General features: G+C 45.5%; 1 protein-coding gene and 1 pseudogene across 1 annotated transcript; both read left to right on the top strand.

Annotated features, from left to right (window-relative positions):
• Window positions 1-17765, top strand: part of LOC107159434 — a 70288-nt pseudogene extending 52523 nt beyond the window's left edge.
• Window positions 17766-22856: 5091 nt separating this feature from the next.
• On the top strand, window positions 22857-23726 carry LOC107159465 (E3 ubiquitin-protein ligase ZNRF2-like). Its single transcript, XM_015506057.2, is given in 2 exon segments — window positions 22857-22983; window positions 22985-23726. Coding segments are annotated over 2 exon segments (702 nt in total). The 5' UTR covers window positions 22857-22875; the 3' UTR covers window positions 23579-23726.
• The last annotated feature ends 424 nt before the right edge of the window (window positions 23727-24150 follow it).

Here is a 24150-nt window from a genome sequence, read left to right as displayed (position 1 = left end):
GGTGGGAGGGAGGGCGTAGGGAATGAGGGAGACATAGGTGCATTCTGAGGGCTGCTCAGGGTGTTCCAACTGAGTGTCTAAATGGCACTGTGAACATGATTCTTTTCTGCAGATCTGTCTGTGCATTGTAGGATATTTAGCAGCATGCCTGGCCTCAGCTCACTGGGTATAGCAGCACCCCCTAGCCCAGTGTGATGCCCAAGAATGTCTGCAGGCACTGCCCAAGTCTCCTGGGATGCCATGATGCTGCTGGCTGGGAGCCCCACCCCCGTCCCTGGCCCTGCAACAGGTCTCAACCACACAGACCCTCAGCTGGTTCACTAGTCAGAGAGGAATGTGGGCTAGATACCAGAGGACATGAGTGGACAGGAAAGACTTATGGGTGATGAGCCCTGGGAGACAAGCACATGCTGCTCATCTGGGACTCCAGGGCATCTCCCTGGCTGCTCATGGCATCTGCACTTGCTAAGCAACAGGCTGCTGGATTGGACTTATGTGTGCTGCTCCCTAAAGTGAACAGGAGACAAGGATGCAACCCTGATGTGACTTCACCTTCCTGACTCCCACTTGCTTCCTTGTCCGAGGAGTGAAATAAGAAGAGATTCCAGGGCCCCTCTTATCACTGAGTTCTGTGGTCTGAGCGCTGCAGCTGGAGGGGCCTGCTGTGGCTGTGATTCATAGCATGCAGTGGGGTGCCATTTAACTTGGAAACCTAGGACCGTTAGTGGTGGCAAATCTTATGGTTGGGTTTTTTTGTTGTTGTTGTTGTTTTTGTCCAGTGGATGTGAGGAGGTCTGCTTAGAAGTTATTAACACCATCATTCCTGGTGTTAGATAATGATACTCTAGAGGCTGGCATGCTAGACACAGGGATGGAGAAGGTGGTGAATGGAAGAAAGGAAGATGGGGTTATACACACTAGTCACTCTACTTGGGAGTAAAAAACTTTATTTTTGGAAAATGAAGCCATATTTGCCCATGGACAGTATATGTGGTTAAGTGCCCACCCTCTCCCCAGGACTCCTGCTCTACCCTAACACACACATGCACCAGATGCAGACTGTGGCACACACCACCTCCTATGCAGGGTGGCTTCTGCACATGTACCATGTGTGTACTGACTGTGTGTCCCCTCTATGTCCCAGTGTGGCAGGCCAATGGAGCAGAGCTCCTGTGTTGAGTGCGGTGCTGTAATTGGAGGTGTCGACCACAGACCTCACACAGGCTTCGAAACCATCAAGTATGTGGGCTCGGCTCCCCTCCCTTGGAGCCTGGGGCTCTGCACTGTCCATTCCAGCAGATGAATCATACCAAGTATAGGATCACTAACACCACTGCTCTATATCTGGACCTGCGTCATGTTGGGGATTCACATCAAGCACACCTGTAGTCATGTGGCACTGAAGCTTGTTTTTTTTTTTCTTCTTTATTTTGTTTTTGTAGTGCTGGGGATGGAACCTGGGGCCTCACATATCCTAGGCAAGTGCTCTTCCATGGAGCTGCACCCTGAGCCCTGTTTTTTTTTTTTTAATTTGAGAAAAGTGGAAGATACATGTAATCAGTCTTGTGAAGTACATCCATCCCTCCATATCTGTGGGGACTGTTTCCAGGACACTGTCCTCCATAGATATTCAGATCCAGATGTTCAGTTTCTCTATGTGTCATGGCACTGTACTTGTTTGTGACCTACAAATATCATCCCAAAGAGTTTGTTTGTTTGTTTGTTTGTTTGTTTATTTGATACTAGGAATTGAGTCTAGGGGTCTTAACCAGTGAGCCACATCCCCAGCCCATTTTTTATATTTCATTTAGAGACAGGGTCTTGCTAAGTTGCTGAGGCTGGATTTGAAATTGAGATCCTTCTGCCTCAGCCTTCCAAGGCACTGGGATTACAGTTGTGTACCCCTGCACCTGGCCTCCCATAGACTTTTTAAAAATTATCTCTAGGTTTCTTATTATATCTCATGCAAAGTGACTGCTATATAAATACTCATCTATCATACTTTTTAGGAAATAGTGACAAGAAGAAAAGCTGCTATTCAATATAGATTCAGTGTTTTTCTGAATATTTTTGAATATTCTGAATATTCATAGTTGTTGAATCCACAGGTGCAGAACTGCAGATACAGAAGGCCCACTGTAACAGAGTCAGATAAAAATCCAACCTCCAGCTAGGCACAGTACATGCCTATAATTCCAGCTACTTGAGAGGCAGGAGGATGGAAAGTTTGAAGCCAGCCTGGGAAACTTTGTGAGACCCTGTCTCAAAAATAGAAAGGGCTGGGGGTGTAGCTCAGAGGTAGGGTGCTTTCTTAGCACATGTGAGGTCCAACACTCAATTCCCAGCACAGAAAAAAATAAGTAAAACTAAAAATCTGATCTCACAGTCCCATGCTTGATCCTGAGATGAGTGTGGCTGTCAGTGCTCCCTTAAGATGACATAAGGGACCTTGTATCTCTCTATTTATCTGGCTCTTCTGTTACAAAGCTTAAAATAGTCTAGCCTGTTATCTCCATAAACTATCAATGTCCTTGAATCTTGAAAACTTTTGTCAAATTGTGTATCCCAGGTTTTGATTTGGAAAAAATTGAGAATAATGTGGACAATCTCCATGTGGATGTAAAAATGCCCCAAACTCACAGTCCTGAGGCAGGCATTGACCCTCATCCTAACACCCTGCACTAATGGCCATATTAGTGATCTGTAACAATCAGATCATAAAGTCTACTTGGAGTGTACAGCTGTCCTCAATCCACTGCAGCCACTTAACATTGGGAATGTTGCAGGGTCTGGCCAGCCAGCAGGGTGGGTCTAAAAAGAGAAGCACTTGAAGGCATGTGGCCTAGTTCTTTTCGTGTTTTCTTCAAAACTAAAAACCTAGCTGGGTGTGTTGGTGCACACCTCTAATCTCAATGGCTCAGGAGGCTGAGGCAGGAGGATCACAAGTTCAGAGCCAGCCTCAGCAACTTAAACTGTCTCAAAATAAAAAATAAAAAAGTAGAGGGTGGGAATGTGGCTCACTGGTTAAGCCCCTGGGTTAAATCCTCCATGCCAAAAACAAAAACAAAACAAAACTAGGAACCTAGTCGTTAAGATGTGAGGCCCCTGGAGCTGAGGAGAAATAGACATCTCTAGTCTTCACCCTGTTTCCTCTCATCCTTTTCAGAGACAGCACAGACAGAACCAAGACTGGCCATGTGCTGGGCCACCCACAACCCAGAGATGTCATAGTGGTGTCTGACCGAGAGCTGCCCCGGTCGTCTTCATTCTCATGCGCCTACTCACTCATCTAGCTATGCTTTTGGGAGCCACCCAAAATCCTGAGGTATAAGACATTACCGCTAGACTCTCTTATGTTACCATAGGAAGAACCTGCTGTGTTTGCATCAAGTCCTTTTGTCTACAAAGTCCTAGCCACCTAGGGATTTTACCTAGTCCACAGGGTAAGGCAAAAGTTATAGATCCTACTTTTCCCTCTGGGGCATATGATGCAATGGGGGAACTACTCCTCATATTATGGAACATCTTCTTCATTTTTTTAATTTTTAAAATCTGTTTTAACGGACACAAAACAATTACACATGTTTGTTACAGTGTGACATCTTAGCATGTGTATACAAGATGCAATAATCAGATTGTAAAGTCTACTCAGAGTATACAACTCTGCCCTTGCCCACACCTAGGCATGGGGAGGTGGTGGGACCCTGTCACCTACACCCTTGTGGTGGCTGCAGGAGGTGCAGGGAAGCATTCTCTGCTGCACAGGATGACATCAGAGCCAGCAATCTCTGGCTCTACTCACCTACCTCCCTTCCTCTGCTGCCTGCGTCATGCTGAGAGCATTCAGACCTCACCTAGAAACCACCCTGTCCCCAGTGCTGGTGCTTCACTCCTTTGGCTTCCCACTGTGTCCTCTACACATTGATCTCACTACAAGTCTTATCTTGTTTCCCTCACAGACTGTGATAAACATCATCAAGCCTCCAGTGAGTGACCCTAAAGGATTCCTGCAGCAGCACATCCAGAGAGACTTGGAGCAGTTGACAAAGACTGGGGAAGAGTGCCGACGAGACCACCCATGTGGTCCACCTCATGCTGCGCTGCCTTCTCAAAGAGCAGCACCCACTCCCTGACCAGAGTAAGCAAGGGACTTGGGCTGGGCATTACTGCCAAGAGGCCAGGCTCCCTCAGCTCCTGGTCAATGGTGTGACAGAAGTGGGAGCGAGTGCTCTGCTCTCCTTGTGGGGGTTGGAGGGGCTGCTGCGCTCCTCCACACACCACCCTCCTGGCTGGGCCCTGCAGCACTGATACCTGGTGCTTGTGCATGCACCATTAACCTGTGTCCTGGGAGCACATGGCACCCCAGCAGGTGACATGTCCCACTTCTGCTTTCCAGAGATGTCACACTTGTACCCTGACCTAATGTGTGCATGTTCACATGTTACATGAACAAAGGAAGCTACAAAACACTGTCTGCTGAGCTAACTCTTCTACTCTAAACATTTAAATCCAGGCCAAAAGCAAAGGTCTGTAAGGAGACTCTGTAAGTGGTTATCTGAGTGGCATTAGGAGGGATTTCAGTTTCTTCTTGCTTACCTGAAAAAATCTTTTAAAATGGCCACTGCAGAACAATGATATTTAAAAGCATACAGATCATAACAATAGCAATAAAAAGTCTGTTCCCACAACCAGAGAATCTGTCCTCCTTCAGGTGTGTCTTTGCCAGAAACCAGCATTAGCATGTCCTTCCCATCTTAGCCAGATCCGATTTTCTTCTGCCAAGTGCCTCTTGTTCTGGTGTGGCTTCCACAGCCATGGACTCAGGAGTCCTAACCTGGTGCCAGTTCCCTGGGACCTCCTCTGCCTAAAGGCCTCGGGGCAGCAGTGAGGTGGCTCTGATTAGCTGTCAGCATCACTGTGCCCCTGGGCTTTTGAGTTCACATCCTGTCCTTAGTCATTTGTCTGGAATGTTTTTAAGACCAGAGCTGTGGGCCAGAGAGTTGTCAGAGACTACACTATATTATAAGGTCCAGAGGCTGGTGTTGGTAATACCTGGTTAACTGAGGAAGTTATCACACCAAAAGGAGGACTATCTCTATTAATATTATTCAGTGTTTACTGTATGGAGACCAGCCTTTTTTGTTTGTTGGGTAACACAGTTTGGTTTTCTTTGCAGGGCATTTAAATTTTGATGAAGAATCGTCAACCAAAGAACAGAGAAACAATTGGGAAAAACACATCAAAGCTCTTCTTCTCCCTGAACTGGAGGTAAGTGGCTCCCTAGCCCTCTCTCCATTAATCTGTGGAGGACTGTTGGCCCACTGTCCTGAGGCGGGCCATCAGAGGCCTCACCTGGAGAAACCTCTCCTTCTGCTATCCCCAGGTACCCCTACTGCAATGGCCATAAATCAGGCCAACAATTATCAGTTCTCACAGGGCAGGCGGTAGCTTGCTCTCCACTGCTGTTTACAGCAGAATGTGAAAGTAAGAGACCCTCCAGAAATGCATCGACAGTCTGGATTCATGACTGCTCTGCTGAGAAAATCACAGAGCTGACTATCCACAGCAGGTCAAGGAAGTCAAGAAGCAAAAGGGTGGTGAAATAAAGGCCCCGAGTCTCACTCTGGGGAGGCAAGAACACTATGAACAAGGAACCCCCCAATAACAGTGAAATACAGCAAATGCAAGCATCCGGGTTGCAGGCAGATTCCTAAGGAACCACTGTGGGTCCATGAGCTGCCTGGTTGTCTGTGACAATGTGTCACTTACAGAATGCTGTATCGTTTCTTTATCCAGCATCTAGATAAGACCCTGCTGACTGTGAGCATGCTTATTAGCCAGGATGAGCGCATCAGCTCCAACCCCGTGGCCAAAATCATATATGGTGACCCAACAAGCTTCTTGCCCCAACTGCACCAGAAAAGTGTGGTTCATTGCTCAAAGATTTGGAGCTGCAGGAAAAAGATCACAGTCGAATACCTTCAGCACGTTGTGGAGCAGAAGAACGGCAAGGAGGTGGTACCCGTGCTCTGGCAGTTCCTGCAGAAGGTGTGTCTGCTTCATGGGCTGCCCCCTTTTCCTGGTAGACTTCCCCTGAGGACTGGGAGGCCCCATGCTTGGGTTCAAAGTCATCATTCCTAGGGGCAGAACCCTAACCAATCCCATCAGCACTGTGATTCTGAATGCAAGGCCTGTAGCATGAGTCTCAGGGAGAGTGCAGAGGTCTTAAGAAACATCTGCTGAAGTCACAGGTGAAATATGCACATGAGTGCGGTTAGTGGTGATCTGTTTCGAACTTGAAGGCCAGGAGGGACCACCATGAGCACTCAGTTGTGATGCCTTGTCTTCATCCCCAGAAGCTGAGCAGGTGGTCACCAGCAAGTCCCTGCTGAACAGTCAAGAATGCACACCAAAACCACACCAGAGCCCTCCCTGTGCCCTGCAGGCAGGAGGCAGTGTGCTGCATGGTGGGGCTGCAGGATGTGGAGTCACACCTGCCAGGCCCAGAAACCATCCCCAGCTTTCACCCACTTGAGCTCTCCTGGGCCACAGCAGAGGTTCTCGCCAGCTCCCTCATGGACCAGTATCACAGCTGGCAGAGAGCAGAATGATTGGGGGATGTCTGGTGCTCACACTAGGAAGGACTTCATGTTAGTGTTGTGATCTCTTATCAAGATATGGTTTCATTTGACCGAGGATGCTGGATCCTGGCCCTTCAGAACAAAACCCAAAATCACATCAGCTACCACTGCAGTAGGCCTTGGTGTTTTCTTTCAGCAGCCTCACACCCAACAGTGGACCCAAGAGTCAATTTTTTAAAATTTTTTCCAAATTATTTATTTTTATTAATTCATTAGTTGTACACATTAATGAGAATAGGTGTGATATTTCCTTGTATGCATATAGCATGCACTGATCTTGTCTCTATGTGTGGATTGTTTCACTTAAAAGAATGTCATCTTGTTCTATCCATTTTGCTGAAAATGACTGGAGTTCATTTTTCTTACAGCTGAATCATGTTCTATTACATATATAAACCACATCTTCTTTATCCATTCATCTGCTGATGGCCTTCTAGGCTAATTCCACATTTTAGCTATTGGGAATGGTGCCACATAAACATGGGTGTGCAGTACCTCTTTGATACACTGATTTCCTTTAGAATGGGATAGTTGGATCAAATGGTAGATATTTTTTTTTTTCAGTTTGAGGGAACTCCAAACTGTTCTCCATTCTGAGGTACTAATTTACATTGTCACCAGAAGTATACTAGATTTCCTTTTCCTCTTCCTCTTTGTTAGCATTTGTTATTTTATGTTTGGGTTCATCTATTTTTGGGGTGGAGGACTAGTGGCAATTGAACCCAGGGCCTTCTTGGGCTTGCTAAGCAAGCAATGCTCTACTACTGAGCTACTGCCCCCATACCCAGCTCCCCCACTATCTTTTTTTTTTTTTTAAGACAGAGTCTCACTAAATTGCCCAGATTAGCCGAGAACTTGTGACACTCCTGCCTTAGGCTCCTGAGTAGTTGGGATTACAGGTGTGTGCCACCATGCCTATCTTATTTTTTAAATAAGAGCCATTCTAACTGTGGTGGGATGGTATCTCATTGTAATTTTGTTTTGCATTTCCTTAATGGCTACTGATATTGAGCATTTTTAATATATCTGTAAACCATTTGTATTTCTTCTTTTGAGAAGTGTCTATGCAGATCATTTACTCATTTTTAAATTGGATTACTTGGATTTTTTTATTATTAAATTTTTTAAGTTATATATTCTGGGTATTTACCTGCTATCAGGTGAAGAATTGGCAGCTATTTCTTCCATTCTGTAGGTTGTCTCTTCACTCTGTTTTTTCTTTGCTGTGCAGAAACTATTTAGTTTGATATAATCCAATTTGTCATTTGCTCTTACTTCCTGTGGTTTTGGGGTCCTATCCAGAAACCCATTGCCTGTGCCAATGTCCCGAGTGTTTCCCCTCTTTTTCTGCTGGCAGCTGCAGAGTTACATCTGGGTCTTTGGTCATCTAGAGTTGATTCTTGTGCAAACTGAGATTCGGAACCCAGCTCAGTCCTTGAGGCAGCTTTTCATTGGAGGAGGGCGAGGACTTGATCCAGTTCATTCTACATCCCTCACCACTTGATGAAAGGATGGGATGACTTCTTTCCCATTTGCAAGCTTCAGGGTATAATCATGTAAAACAATCCACTGACCACATTAAACCACTAAATCCCTATCCTGCCCCCAAATCTATACACCCCATGTTGTTTCTCAGTTAAATAGAGGAAGTGTTACTGAGCCATCTTCCCTTCTCCAGGAGGCAGAACTGAGACTGGTGAAATTCCTGCCTGAGATTTTGGCCCTGCAAAGGGATCTAGTGAAACGATTCCAGAATGTTCCAAAAGATGAATACTGTTCCATCAAGAGTTTTATTAGCAGTCATAGTTCAGGTATGACTGCTGTCTGCTCCAACAAAAGATCAGGACCATCCATGTTTGGTGGTTCAAAAGGATCATTCAGGCTGGGACATGAGGGTGGGGATCAGGTCCTAAGATAGAGAATGAGGCAAAGGATGCCAAATCCCAGAGATGGGCCATAAGCCACTGCTGTGGCTGGAAAGCCCACCCCCTCTCCAGCTTCTCATACAGCCTCAAACTTGAAGCTCAGGCATGCTGCTGAGTATGGGAAGGTGCAGGGTCAGGTTCTTGGGAGCACACCTTGTGGTCTGACCCTGGCCAGGGTAGTGGTAGGGGTTGTTTCCATGGGGTCTTACCAAGTGTTGTGTTCAACAGATGGGCTAAGGCAGCTATTCAGCAACAGGATCACCATCTTCCTGTCCACGTGGAATGCCCTGAGGCAATCACTGGAGACCAATGGTAAGTGTCCTCCTCCACGTGGCTCTGCCAGCACCCTGCTGTGTATGTGGCAATGCAACCTGTTGATGGAGGTGCTGGGATACATGAACCAACCTCCAAAGTAACCCTCAGTCATCCTGAATCTATAAATATAAAATCAGAAAGGAGTTGAGAGCACTGGAAACTTAATGGCCAGGGCCCAGCTCTATGGAGAAGGCTGCCCCGGCTGCCCTCCTCCTCCCCTGCCTCCAGGCTGTGACCCAAATGCCTGAAGCAACATCCCTCTACCTAGGAATGACCCTGTCTTTTAAAGGTGAAATCAAGTTACCTAAAGACTACTGCAACTCCTACTTGGATCTGGACACAGATTTTGAAGTCATCTTGCCCCGGCGTCGGGGCCTAGGTCTCTGCTCAACTGCATTAGTCAGCTACTTGATTAACCTTCACAATGAAATTATCTACACAGTGGAGAAGTTCTCCAAGGAAAACAGCAGGTACTGCGTAAACCCACCACCCTGCCACCAAGCCAGGCTGTAGACTCCAGCCAGCAACAGCTCCTATCCCCCAGACCCTCTCTCAGCCTTCCTCAACAAAGCCTCATATTTACACATGGTTTTCACTTGCTCACTCTATGAGGGCAGAAGCAGGAGCATACTCCCCAAAGCCCTAGGCCCCACACACCTGCTCTGGACACCAAAAATTGTATCTTGTGTCCCTCAGCTATTCCGTGGATGCCTCGGAGGTCACTGACCTGCATGTTGTCAGTTACGAAGTGGAGCAAGACCTGATTCCACTGATTATCTCCAACTGCCAGTATCAAGTGGAGCAAGGTGGGGAGACGTTGCAGGAGTTTGACCTGGAGAAGATCCAGCGGCAGATTAGCAGCCGCTTCCTCCAGGGCAAGCCCCGGCTGACCCTCAAGGTAGGCTGGGCCCTCTGCCAATGATCTGCTGTAGTTATGAACAGCCTTTGTGAGTTTCAGGGGGAACAGACTGAAGTGACACCCAGGGTCTCGTCTGTGTTATCGCCTCCCCACTGTGTTCTGTGTCCCTATGCCTTCTCTGGGCCAGGAGGTGTCCCCAGCTCTCTTCCATATCACCATCACTATCTGCACCTGTCCCCCAGGGCAGCCTCATGTCTCAGTGGACTGGGTTTCCACTACAGTTAATGGCACCACCAAGAAGACCTCACTGCTGCCACCCCTTCAGTTGCATATGCAGTACGTGCCCAGGAACCACCACGCAGAACTTCGCCATTCCCTCGTCCTCTAACTGCCATGGCTGTGGCTTCAGTTCAGAGCATACAGCTGTCAGTCCAGCTGCCCAGTGCCAGCAGCACCACTTCATCTTAGTTTCCTGCCAGAATGCCCCCATGCAGGGAGCATCAGTGCAGGCACCCCTGGAAAAGGGCAGTCAGGAACCCCCACCCCCAGCCAGTCCACAGCATGTAGACAGTATTATAATGGCCTCCACCACACTCCCCCATCTGGCACAGGGGCCCTGTCACCTGGCCCCAGCCCGACCTTCCAGGTGTCTCCAGCCCCTTCCTTCCTTGCTGCATCAAACCCTGTGACCTACCTCCTGACTCCCTGAGCACAGTGGCTCTTGTCTCTTACCATGGCTGCACTCATCCTTCCATGTCCAGCCAGGTGTTATACTCAGATGTATCTATTCCCTCATTGCCTGCAATCAGCCTGTCAGTTGTTAGATCCCAAAGCCATTTTTTTAAAAAAAAATTAAAAAATTTTTTATTTGCTTCAATTAGTTATACATGATAGTAGAATGCATTTATGAACTTTGATATATATAGATAAGATATAATTTCTCATTTTTCTGAATGTACTTATAGATGTACTGCATGAATGTACTGCATCACATTGGTCATGCAGTCATATCTATACATAAAATAATAATGCCTGTTTTGTTCTACTATCCTTCCTATTCCCATATCCCATCCTCTACCCTCCCTTCACTTCCCTCTACCTAATCTCAGATAACTCTGTTCTTCTCTAGTGCCCCACTTATTGTGAATTAGCATCCACATATTAGAGAAAACATTCAGCCTTTGGCTCATTTTGCTTAGCATGATATTCTCCAACTCAATCCATTTACTGGCAAATGCCATAATTTTATTCTTCTTTAAGCTGAGTAATATTCCATTGAAAATATATACCACATTTTCTTTATCCATTCATCTATTGAATGAATAAGGTTGATATCAGTTGGTTCCATAGTTTAGCTGTTGTGAATTGAGCTGCTGTAAACGTTAACGCAGCTGCATTACTGTAATTTGCTGATTTTAAGTCCTTTGGGTATAAACTGAGGAATGAGAGAGCTGGGTCAAATTCCAAGTCTTCTGAGGAATCTCCATACTGCTTTCTATAGTGGTTATACCAATTTTCAGTCCCACCAGCAATGTATGAGTGTACCTTTTCCCCTACATCCTCACCAACATTTACTGTTGCCTGTATTCTTGATGACTGCCATTCTGACAGGAGTGAGATTAAAATCTTAGTGTGGTTTTGATTTGCATTTATCTAATTGACAGATATGTTGAACACTCTTTCATATATTTGTTGATCGATTGTATTTATTCTTCTGTGGATTGTCTGCTCAGTTCTGTAGCCCATTTATTGATTGGATTATTTGGTTTCATGGTGTTGAATATTTTGAGTTCTTTATATATCCTAGAGATTAATGCTTTATCAGAGATGCATGTGGTAAAGATTTTCTTCCAATCTGTAGGCTCTCTTCTTTCATTATTGTTTCTTTTTCTGAGAAGAAGCTTTTTAATTTGAATCCATCCCATGTTTTGATTCTTGATTTTACTTCTTGTGCTTTAGCGGTCTTGTTAAGGAAGTCAGATCCTAGGCCAACATGCTGAAGATTTGGGCCTATTTTTTTCTTCTATTAGTCACAGGGTCTCTGTTATAGTGTCTAAGTGTTTGATCCACTTTGAGTTGATTTTTATGCAGGGTGAGAAATAGAGGTTTGATTTTATTTTGCTGCATATAAATTCCCAGTTTTGTCAGCACCATTTGTTGAATATGTTATCTTTTCTCCAGTGAATATTTTTGGCACCTCTGTCCATATTTATGTGATTGGTCTCTGTGTCTTTTATTCTGTACCATTGGTCTATATGTCTATTTTGGTACCAATACCATTCTGTTTTTGTTACTATAGTTCTATAGTATAGTTTAAGGGCTTGTATTGTGATGCCCCCTGCTTCACTTTTCTTGCTAAGGAATGCTTTGGCTATTCTAGGTCTCTTATTTTTCCAGATAAATTTCATAATTGCTTTTTGTATTTCTATGAAGAATGTCATTGGGTAGTATGGCATCTTGACAATATTAATTCTGTCTATCCATGAGTATGGGAGATATTTCCATCTTCTGAGGTTTTCTTCAATTTTTTTCTTTAGTGTTCTGTAGTTTTCATTATAGAGGTCTTTCACCTCTTTTGTTAGGTTGATTCCCAGGTATTTTATTTTATTTGAGGCTATTGTGAATGGGGTTGTTTTCCTAATTTCTTTTTCAGTGGATTCATTGTTGATGTATAAGAATGTGTTTGATTGATGGGTATTGATTTTATATCCTACTACTTTGCTGAATTCATTTATTAGTTCTAGAAGTTTTCTGGTGGAATTTTCATCCTGACAGTGGCGGCCTTTTACACGGTCTCTGCTCAGTGTTGCTTGATAGATCACAAATGTGCACTGCACATTCCCATTCCTCATCATTCCTGATCTGCCAATGTTCTTCCTCTCTTGTGGTCCTCAGATACATTATTCCACAGGGCAATATCTGCAAAGCCACTGTAGCCAGGCTGGATTTCTTGTGTTACTGTGTCCAAAGAGTGAGGGTGGAACAGAGTCATCAGGAGACAACAAAGTTACATGCCTTGCCTAGGTGTATACTGTATGGCTTGGTACTTCCACTGAGTCACTGCTGAAGAATACATCTGTCATCAGATGTAAGTCTCCTCTATGGATTTAATGTCCAAAAACTTTTTTTCTTTCTCATCTTAGGGGATACCCACGCTGGTATACAGACATGACTGGAACTTCGAACATCTCTTTGTGGACATCAAGAACAAAATGGCACAGGTGATCATGATAAACTCTCACTTGCAGGATACATACATACATCAGGACAGTCCAGACCCATCCTGGTGTCTGCTGTGAGGACTAGGCTCTCTGGCTCCCTAAGTACCCAAGGGGTCCCCTAATAGCCAAGTGCTCTCTGGAGAGACAAGCAAGATGGCAGATCACCAAATTTTCTTGATTTACAGACTAACCCCTCAGGGGTTGTTTTCTTAATGAGATATCGTGACCATGGTGCTACAGGTCAAGAACTCACTCACTCATTCCCCTTAGGTTCTGCTACTGACAGGTGGAGAGGCTCTTGTGCCTCTCCGTGTCCTCATGGGTCATGTATAGGATTCAGTTAGCTCAGATCCATTTCTGTGCAAAGTCTGAAATGCTGCCACACTCAGCATCAGCTCAAGCACAAGCATCAGCTCTTACCACAAGTGCTGGATAGCTGGTCCTGCTGGCAGCTCACAGTTAGGGTCTTACCAAGTAGGAGAAGCAATAGCCTGACCCAAGCCTCTGCTTTTGGTTTTAGAGCCCCCTTCCCCACTCAGCAATGAGTACCATCAGTGGAGAGCTTCAGTCCTACAGCAGTGCCTGTGAAGCTCTCTCTGTCATAGAGGTCACTCTGGGCTTTCTAGGCACAGCTGGTGGGGATCCAAATATGCACCTGAATGTGTATGTCCAAGAAATCCTGCGAATGGACGACCAAACAACTCCAGTTTTAAAGGTAGGTGTTGTGCACTTTTCAAGGAGAATCAGCATAACCTCATCTTAGTTTCCTGCCAGAATGCCACCATGCAGGAGCATGGTGCAGGCATCTGTGGAAAGGGGTGGTCAGGAACCCCCACCCCTAACCAGTCCACAGAATAGCAGCACACACTGGGGACAGGAGAAGCAAGGACACTCAGTGCTGACCACCTAGTAGAGCAGGATGCACAGGTGACTGAGGACATTGACTACCTCCTCACTGCATGATACTCACAGATATGAGCTGCTGCAGGAGGGGGAGTCTCTCAGATGTTTGCAAGATGAGGCAGGTAGACTTGAGGATGGAACAGAGGTGGCCTCATGACAGGAAATGGATGAAGCAGAGAGGAGTGCCCTGGGGTAGTACACAGAGTCATTGGGGTGTACCAAGGGAAGGTGTGAGCCTTCACCTCCTACTTGGGACTCTCTTTCTCTTCCAGGCCTTAAGCAGATGTCAGTTAAAGCACGTCATTGCCCTCTGGCAGTTCCTCTCTTCTTTTAAGTCAGAACAGCTACTGGGACTGAAGAAAGTGAGTCTGCCCTGCCTCTGCCCAGACTTAGGGAGCCGCACACTGATCCCAGGCTTTGATGTTGTACTTGATCATCTTTTTTAGGATCCCTTTCGGGAAATCAGTTCTAGGTACAAAGCAGATCTCAGCCCAGAAAGTGCTAAGCTCCTCAGCACCTTCTTGAATCACACAGACCTAGATGCTTTCCTCATGGAGCTACATGAGCTGATGGTGTTGAAACTAAGAAACATCCAGACCCAGGACAGCTTCAACCCTGAATGGAGGTACTGTGTGTACACCTGCTGGCAGGCAGGTTTGCAGAATGTTTGCTGTTTCCCATTGACTTGAAGGTAGCTCCATCTTATCACAGGACCCTCTGTCTTCTGTTCTCCATCATCAGAGCACCTGAGGACTTGCTTCTTTAGTTTTAATCTTTTGGAGACATTTTAAAACAACTACAAAATCCTATATTCTCATTATAACAAGTAGACCTAACTATGTCAAAGAGGTATGCATTTTAGATTAGGTAGAAAAAGCTACACCAATGTGTGAAATCTAAAATATCCATAATTATATGAATTTACATTTGTGTCAATCTAATGGCAAAAAAATAGTATCTTGTTTTCATTTGTGTTTCCCTACCTACTTGTGCAGCTGGGCACATTTTTAAGTCTATCACCATTTGTTTATCAGCCCTCAAATTATCTCTTGGTCGCTTTTAGTTATTGGGTGGGGAAGTTGATCTCTTTCTTTTCTTCTTTTGGTGCCAGGGATTTAACCCATGAGTACTTAACTACTGAGCTGCATCCCCAGCTCTTTTTATTTTTTATTTTGAGATAGATCTCACTATTGCTGAGGCTGGCCTCAACTATGCAATCCTCTTGCATCAGCCTCCTGAGTTGCTGGGATTACAGGCATATGCCACCACACCAAATCTGTTTATCTCTTTCTTGATGATTTGTAAAAAGCTCTTTGTATAGAACAGATTAATCTTTGATCAATATGTAACAAGTGCACTAGAAGTCAATTCTGATTTTTTTATAAAGCCTCTGTGGAGCCAGGTGCAGTTGTGCATGCCTGTAATCCCAGGAGCTCAGGATGCTGAATCAGGAGGATCATGAGTTCAAAGCCAGCCTCAACAACTTAGCAAGGCCCTAAGCAACTCAGCAAGGCCCTATCTATAAAGAAAATATTTAAAAGGGCTAGGGATGTGGCTCAGTGGCTAAGCATCCTTGGTTTTAATCCCTAGTTACCACCACCCAAAAAAAGCCTCCATGGAGACATACACTAAAGGCCACCTTTATCACATCCCAGGGTACTAAACCATATTGTTTTCTCCTGCTGCTTTTATAGTTCTATGTTGTACATTTGTTTCATTAGTCAGTTCACTTTTATGTGTGATATGAGGCAGGCATTTCACTTGACTGGTTTTCTGGATGCACAGTCAGGCTACATTTGCTATTTCTGCCCTCAGGCCATATGGCACATGCCTGTACAGTAAAGTTCCCCTTTCTAGAGAATTTGCAGCCTTTGGTAAGATAAAGCATAAGAGGGAACACCTGGCTTTTCTGAATGCCAAAGCTTTGTTTCTGATGCAGCCAGCCAGACCTGTCAGTGGAGTGCCTGAAATGGCCTAGCTGAGCATCATTGAGGGAGCTCCACCCTCCAGAAGCCTTGAGCCTGGGACTCCAGGTCCAGCTCAGGAACTGGGCAGCTGGCTGACCTGAGGCTGACCTTCAGTATTTCTGGTCATAGCACCCCAACCCTGTAAAGAGTGAGAACTGATAGGCTCTTGATGCTCTAAACACTGTCTCTTGTGCCTGATTTTGCAGCCTGAGGGACACTCTGGTGAGTTACATGGAAACTAAAGAGAGCGAAGTTCTTCTGGAAGTGGAATCCCAGTTCCCAGAAGAGATACTGCTGGCCAGCTGCGTCTCTGTGTGGAAAGTGGCAGCTGCACGGAAACAGGACCGGCAAGCAAAATAGGATTCTCTACTCTGTCTCTATGTGCTGCGGACACAGCTCCCCTCCCCTCCACTGTGCCTCTGGGGGCACCTGGAAGGAAAGAGTTGGCACAGCACTGAATTCAAGGCCAGCATACACTGTGCCAGCTGATGGCTTTTTTGAGAGCCAGGCTGTTTCTGGAACACATGAAGATCCAGAACTTTCACTTTATATTATGAATATCAAGTGGTGAGAATGGCAGTTAGTTGAAACTAGAAATCAACCACCATCCTATGCATTCAAGGAGCAACAGAAAGGAAGAGTCACAATAGGGGTCACACCCAGCAATGACCTGTGTTAGGCCTGCAGCCTGTTCCTCGTGCTTCCTCATGTTGCCATACAGAGGCCGAATGCAGGGGTTTTGGTGTCTTTTCTTCCCTATGATATTCTGCACACACAGAAGAGAATCTGATTTTCTTCTCTCTCCCAGTCCCTTAAATTCTGAGTACTGTACTCATATTTCTTGAGTTCCAAGTTGTGAAAATAATACCACACTTTTTTTGTCTTCTCACTAACATGAGGAAAGCCAGGGGGTCCGCACATGAGACTCCACTGTAAGTCACTGCTAGATTCCAAAGGGTCAGAGCCAACAACTCTGGAGAGCATGAGACTTGGGACGCTGCTTGGGTTTTGGTTTCCCCATGAATAAAATGGAATTGACTGACAGCCAAAGTGCTTTCCAGTTCTCATATCTTGAGATTCTAAATGAAAGTTTGTCATTGTCAGCATGGATCAGAGGCAGGCTCTTAGAGATGGCATGGGGAGTTTTTGGCTTTGCACTGCATAAGCATGAAGTCTTGGTGTGATCTCAGCTTCCCTGAGTATGTGCATTCCTGGTCCTTTCTTTGGGTCTCAACCACACCAGAAAAACTAAGACTCAGAGCGAGTACAAAACCAGTTCCGTTTCTGAAAAAGGAAAAATTACTCTCCTCGATCTTGTGCTGCGTTTTTCATTAAGTTTTGTCTCTGTTTGAAACCCACTTTGATGTCCCGGACCACTGCATAAGTTCCTGTACCTCACAGCTCAGAACCTGTTTGCAGTGAGATCCAGCCATCCACACTAGGAGGCCCTTACTTTCATGTATATTCCAGATAAGTTAGGGACCCAATCAACTTGAAATCAGGCCTGTGTACTTTTGAGCTACAGAAATGCAAAATGGGGAAGGAGGGCATAGCTCAGTAGTAGAGTGCTTGCCTCACATTCACAAGGTCAGAGGTTCAGTCCACAGCACCACAAAAAAAAAAAAAGAAAGAAAGAAAAGAAAAGAAAAAGAAAAGGTAGCCTGGCACAGGCCCTGTGCACACCTGCAAAGGTGGGTACTGAAGGAACTGACTCCATTTCCATGTATGAGTTCTCACAGCAGACAATGACTAAGTGCAGTGACAGATCTCAGGTAGTAGCTCCTTTCACAATACACACTTCCATTTAGAGAGCTGTGATGAACATTCCAGACTATGCAAGCCACTTCCCTTTCCACCAGTTGCCTGCCACTTGCAAGCAGGAGGGCTCAGCCTACATGCCTGGGAGGTGGGGGGCAGTTTCCAGGGCCAGGTGGCACTCAGACCCACACCATTCTTCATTGCCACACCCTCACAAGTGGAATCAGGTGTCAAGTCCTTGATGTGAAGACCCTTATTCTCCCTTTGGCCTGAACATTTTTTTTTCTCACCGGTATGAATTGTTTTTAATTAAGATGTTTTATTTTGTATGCTATGCTTTCAAAGCCTTAACTGTCATATCTAGCACGATTTATGCAAAATTTCCCTGGGCTAGCACAGGTAAAACTAAGTTTCATTATAATTGTAATGCTGTTTTAATAAACTTGAGTTCTGCTGCTAAAGGATCCCTCTCTTTGGGAGCCATGCTACTGTGTATGGCATGTAGACCTCAGCTAGGCTGTGGGAGTGGTTTTGAGTCTTTGTGGAAATGTCCTTGCATAAGTATTCATGAAGTGGATGGTTTAGAAATGAAGAGCACACTCTAGAATGTGAGATGCTAAACTTCTACTGGACAGAATAACAGAAGAACAGCTTGTCCACAGTAGAAAAAGCTTAAGTCTGGCCTGGGGCAGGGGTGTCTTCAGTTTAAAGGGACATCACTGAAACAGGAGAGCTCCAGCTACCAAGGAGTAAGAATAAAAACTACCTAACTCAGTAAGTCAGGCTGTGGGATGGAGAAGACTTCCTGGTAACAGGAAATAAAGGCAGTGAAAGAAATAGAACTTCAAGTCATTGCCCTCAAGCCCTTTCCATCCTTAACACTTATGAGATTTTGCCACCTGTTAAGAGAGACAGCCATGGGCTTTTTCAGCTGTTCTTAGATGTTAAGGCAATTTTGACTTAAAAACAAACTTCCACTGATGATCACTATGAGCAAAACACCAGTTCAAAGAGCCCAGCCAAACTTACCCAAGTTCTGGCATGCCCGCTTGCCCCAGTGTGCACATGGAAAGCATCTCTGATGTGATGCCCGAAGCACCGAGTGAGGATGTCGTGTCAAAGTACATGCAGAATGCTCCATGGGACATAAGCCCTGAGGCTTGGAGCTGGGCACCAGTGGTTCAAGCAGCAATTGGCACTCACATTGTGTTCTGCAATGTTCTGACCCCTTCAAGTTCACTAAGCATATGCTCAAGCATTCGGAATCCTGGGATTTCCAGTTGGAAAAACAAGCACTGAGTGCTTTCTCCTAAGAGAAAATGCTAGCAAAACTTAGACCTTCCCTGTAGGGGCATTGAGCCTGCTTCCTTCTCAGCTGGTGGAGTGCTTCAGAGAGCCAACTGGGGAGGGCCCTGAGGTGCAGCAGCCCCCCCACTGCTCTTGAGGCTGCTTCTGCTCAGGGGCTCCACAGTCTACAGTGTGCTCCTTTCCCTTCACATGGCCCCACCAAGGTCAGTATTCTTGCCGATCACTACCTGTACCCAAGACACCATGGAACCTCATCCCAGAGGACTGCTACTTCCTCAGGACCCTAGCTCTAACACAATCAGGCTGACACACCACAGCCTAGAAAGATCTGAACATGGGTCTTGGCTCTCCTGTTTGCCATCTCAGTGACCTTGGAAAAGCCACTAAAAGCTAAAAGAACCTCCATTTTCTCATGTGCTAATGACTCCCAGTTCTACGGTAAGAAATTAGAGTAGGTAAACAGCAGCACAGTGCCCAGCGTGGGGTGGGTGCTCAAGAAATGGGACATCCCCTTACCCCCAGCTATAATCTTGCCCTGCTTTCAAGGCCCTGTCAGTTGTTGGTACTGCAGGAAGTCTTTCCCAAATCTGAAACCAATAAGTCCAATGCATTGTTCTGTATCATCTTTTGTTAAATCTATACCCAGACTGTAATAATGGTCCCTTTACCTTCTGAATATAGCCCTCATTACTCTAAGGTTTACTTAAAAAAATTTTTTTCTCTCTTCTCCCCTCTCCTCATTCCTGACAAGATTAGGGAAACAGTGTTATCTTTTCTTTCCCAAGTTAATTGCCCTTGAACACACCCACCACAGGAAGGAGATGCCTGCTAAAATCTGGGAAGTGAATATCTCCCAAATTAACAAGTGAATCCTAACAGGCCATCAGGGCGCTCTAGGATCACCTACCAGAGCACACTTGGAATGTAACCCTTGAAGAGTTCCCTTAAAATACCCCTGTCCCTCCTGATCAAGAAAGTCACAGCCTTTGGGACAGGAGCCCTCTGTGTTTCTCCTTTGCTAGCAAAGCAATAAACCTTATTTTTCCTTTTTCTCAAAACCATGTCCTCATTATTAAATTGGCATTGATTGTCATTGGGGACAGTGACTCAGCTTTCAGTTATAAGACTATATGACTTCTGCATATACTTTTTTGAGTTCTCATTCATGAGCCTCTTTCCTACCTCAGGACCTTTATGCCCTCTGTTCCCTCTGCCTGACATGCTCTCTCAAACTCACCCTTCAGGTCTCCTCTAAATATCACCCCCTCTGGAGGCCTTTTCCCAACCATCAGATCAAAGCCAGCTCCCAGGGGGGATTATTTTCAGTCAGCCCTAGTTGCAGCTGCACTATCTATACACCCTCTCTCTGCCCCTGGTGAAGCAACTCGAGAAAGCTGCAACCCCAGATCCTAGCACAGCACCAGGCACCGAGAGCACCCAGTAAATTTCCATTAGTTTGAGGAGCACAGGGTAAGGGACAGTGCCAGTGCCTCTGCCTCCCTGGTGGTGCTCAGCTTCATAGAGCTCCAGGTACCCCGGAGGGACAGGCAGGGCCTGAAGACCGGGAGCAAAGTTGGAGAATTTTCTTTCTTTCCTTTTCTCCTTCTTTGCAGTGCTGGGATCTGAACCCAGGATGTGCACATCCATTGCCCAGAAAGCACTCTACTACTAAGCCACACCCCAGCCCGCCTTTTCTAGAATTTCATTCATAGGTGAGAAGTGTTTAAAGGGGGAAAAATAAAAATGTAAAGACTAAGGAAATTCTGTGACTGTTAATAACCAACTCTGATGTTTACCTCCAAGCCTGGTTGTCAGCTTCTGGTGCTCCTCTCAGTGACAGGCACACACACCCAGAGCTGCCCAAGCTGAAAATCCCTGTCCCTTCCTGGATTCTCCCCTTCCCCTCATATCCGGTCTGATGTCAGCTCCATATTTTTACCTTTTTCAATCTTTATGGAATCTTCCCTCTTCTCTTCTTCCACTGGCCCCTTCCCTGTCTGTGCTGTCATCTCTGCTTCTGTAGGTTACTAAGCTGAATGGTCATGGGCTCCCCACCCCAAGTCTTGCTCCTTGGTGAGCAAAACTAGGAGTGTGATTTCCTTAAATAAATAAATAAATGAGATCATGTCACTGATATGCTCCAGTTCAGGACCCCCAAAAGACCACCAGAGACCAAGATCGATGTAAGCAGCAAAGAGGTGTTTATTGCGAGCTAGCTCGGTCCTCCACGCACACAGCAACTGGTGATGCTGAGAGGCCCCAAGCCCAGGGTTTGCAGCAGTTTTATACATTCTTTGGGGAAGACAGGGACTTTACATACATCATAGCATCTCTTAGCAAATCATCACACACCGCGGGAAAATCAAACAACAACTCTTAACATTGATTAGCACATTCACTGGCGGGAACAAGATGGGTAAGAGTGATTGGTTAGTACAAGAGGGGGATTTGTTTGATTGGTTTAAGCCATGAGGGGTGTATATGCTAAACTACATGGTTTCCCATGTTATCAACCACTATAAACTACTGGGGGGTTATCTGGCATCCCAGGTATTTTCCCTGTCTCATGCTGATTGGTGGTTGCTAGGGAGTTGCTATGGGTCCTCACCTAGCCTGACTGAGGTGTCAGGGACACCTGGTGCTGCAGATCTCTCCTATTATTTGTAGATAAACAACTCAGCAGGGTAGATATGTGCCTAGAAGTACTCTGTGGGTTTTTCCAAGGACAAGGGTCATGCCCCCTTCCTTGGACACAGGCTTTGCTCTGAGGTAGAGGCTGGTTTCTCAAAAATGGAGTCACATCAGTTTCTCATCACCATAAGTCCTCTTAACAGCACTTTTAGTGTCCTTGTGACCTCAAGGTAAATCAAGTTCACACTTATTGACAGTGGCTTGAAGGCCCTGTGTGATCTGCTCTCTGCTTGGTATGACCCTGTAGGCTGGACTCCTACCACTACTATCCTTCCCACATCCCTCTCCACACCCATATCCAGATCAGATCAGCTTTGACTCCCTCACACACCATGCTGTGCCTGGCCAGCTCCCACTTCTCTCTTAGGACCCAGTTGAGACCTTCTTCTTCTTCTTCTCCCCCCCTCCCCCTCCTCCTCCTCCTCACATTTTTATTAAACATTATGGGTCACCAGGACACATTACCCACAGATGGCGGGGTTGGATATTTTTAAAACTAATTTGTGGCACATGATACAATGTAAGAACTGTATTATCTTATTGACTTTGACATGGAAAAAAGCAAATTGTCATTGAATCATAGTCAATAAAATGAGGAATTTTTAATGGTAGATTAATGGCTGAAAGACTTCATGAAAAATGTTAGAAAGTAATTAAGGTACAGTGAACATAATGAGAACCCCAGTATACCTATTTTTCATCTATTATCCTCTCTCCTTCTATTGTTAAATTATTAAGCATCACTTTGTTATATTTTGCTATTACAAATACACTTTTCTATAGAGAAGCCCAAATTATATTTTCTCACTTTACTTGAAAATACTACTGTGTTGATGTTGCTTTCCACAGTATAGAAATTATGTTTTCACATGGCATGTGTCAGTCCACTCAGATCCATTTTTGCTAGTCTCTCTTGTCATTCAATACACCAGCTGTCCATCTTGTCCATGTAATTGCATCTGCTGCACTAAACGTGGTGTAGTCCCCAGAGACTTGACCCTGTATAGCAATCTTATGAAGTTTATACGTGTATATATAAGCAATTTTATCAAAGGAAAATAATATCCTTAAATCTCAGTTCTAAAATATTCCTCAGAGACTTGTTTTTGCAAGTTTTAAAATGCGTCACTTTGATTTAATCATATAACAATGTCTATAAGCTACTACTTCCATTGAACACAAACATTATCTTGGAGGCATATTCATTATTAAAAATATTCTATCTGCACACACTTCATTTTAGGAAAGAATAGAATAATGTAGGGCCCGGCCCGGGGCAGGGCGGACATGGGCGCCAAGCAGAGCGGCCCGGCTGCCGCTAACGGCCGTACCCGTGCGTACTCAGGCTCGGATCTACCTTCCAGCAGCAGCGGAGGGGCCAATGAGACCGCGGGCAGCGGCCGCGGGCAGGTTTCCGGCTCAGGTGCCTAGTGCACATCAGCCCAGCGCTTCGGGCGGCGCAGCTGCGGCCTCGGCAGCCCCGCGCAGCCGCTCCCTCGGCGGGGCCGTGGGGAGCGTGGCGTCGGGGGCCCGAGCCGCGCAGTCCTCCTTCAGCATCCCCAACAGCAGCAGCGGTCCGTACGGCTCGCAGGACTCGGTGCACAGCAGCCCCGAGGGCGGCGGCGGCGGCGGCGGCGGCGGCAGGGACCCGCCGGCGGGCGGGGGCCCCGGCGGGCCGCGCCTGGTGATCGGCTCCCTCCCAGCTCACCTCTCGCCCCACATGTTTGGAGGATTTAAGTGCCCTGTATGCTCAAAATTTGTACCCTCTGATGAAATGGATTTGCACCTTGTGATGTGTTTAACAAAGCCAAAAATAACCTATAATGAGGATGTACTGAGTAAAGATGCTGGGGAATGTGCAATATGTCTTGAAGAATTGCAGCAGGGAGATACTATAGCACGACTGCCTTGCCTATGCATATATCATAAAAGCTGCATAGATGAATGGTTTGAAGTAAATAGATCTTGTCCTGAGCACCCTTCAGATTAAGCATCAGATTCCTGTTTTATAGGATGCTTGAAAAATCTAGAGGATTTGAGGATCTGTCTCTGGAAAAACAAAAATGCAGGCTTACTCAGCCAGAAATCTGAGTTCTGTGAGACTTGGTAATACAGAGATGGACAATCACACAAGAAAATAGAAAAAACATCCTGCTGAAGAGAGGACAGTAACCACAGAACTCAGTGTACCAAACTTGCATGTAAGGGACACACAGGGATTTTGAAAATGCTGCACATCCCTTAATAGTCATCTACATAGGTAATACTGATGAACATTTTGTATTCAGACGCCAAAGTTAACTGATTTAAAAGTTGATTTACTTTTTATTCAGTTCTCTAGAGCTGCGCAACTAGCTGTGTTTTGATTTGTTTTGTTTTGTTTCTTCAATTTGGGGTCTCTTTTATTTCCCCCAACATAATGTTTTTGCATTCACTTATTCTTAAATTGAAAAACCATATAAGTTACTTCTCATAAAGTCTTAAATGTGAAACCAAGAAATGTAATCAAGCAGTAAAACATTCTCTGAATGTAGACCATGATCTCAAGTTCTTCCATTTTTT

This window comes from Marmota marmota, unplaced genomic scaffold (genome assembly GCF_001458135.2).
Source record: "Marmota marmota marmota unplaced genomic scaffold, marMar, whole genome shotgun sequence".
Lineage (NCBI taxonomy): Eukaryota > Metazoa > Chordata > Mammalia > Rodentia > Sciuridae > Marmota > Marmota marmota.
This window is presented reverse-complemented; position numbering and strand designations above follow the sequence as displayed.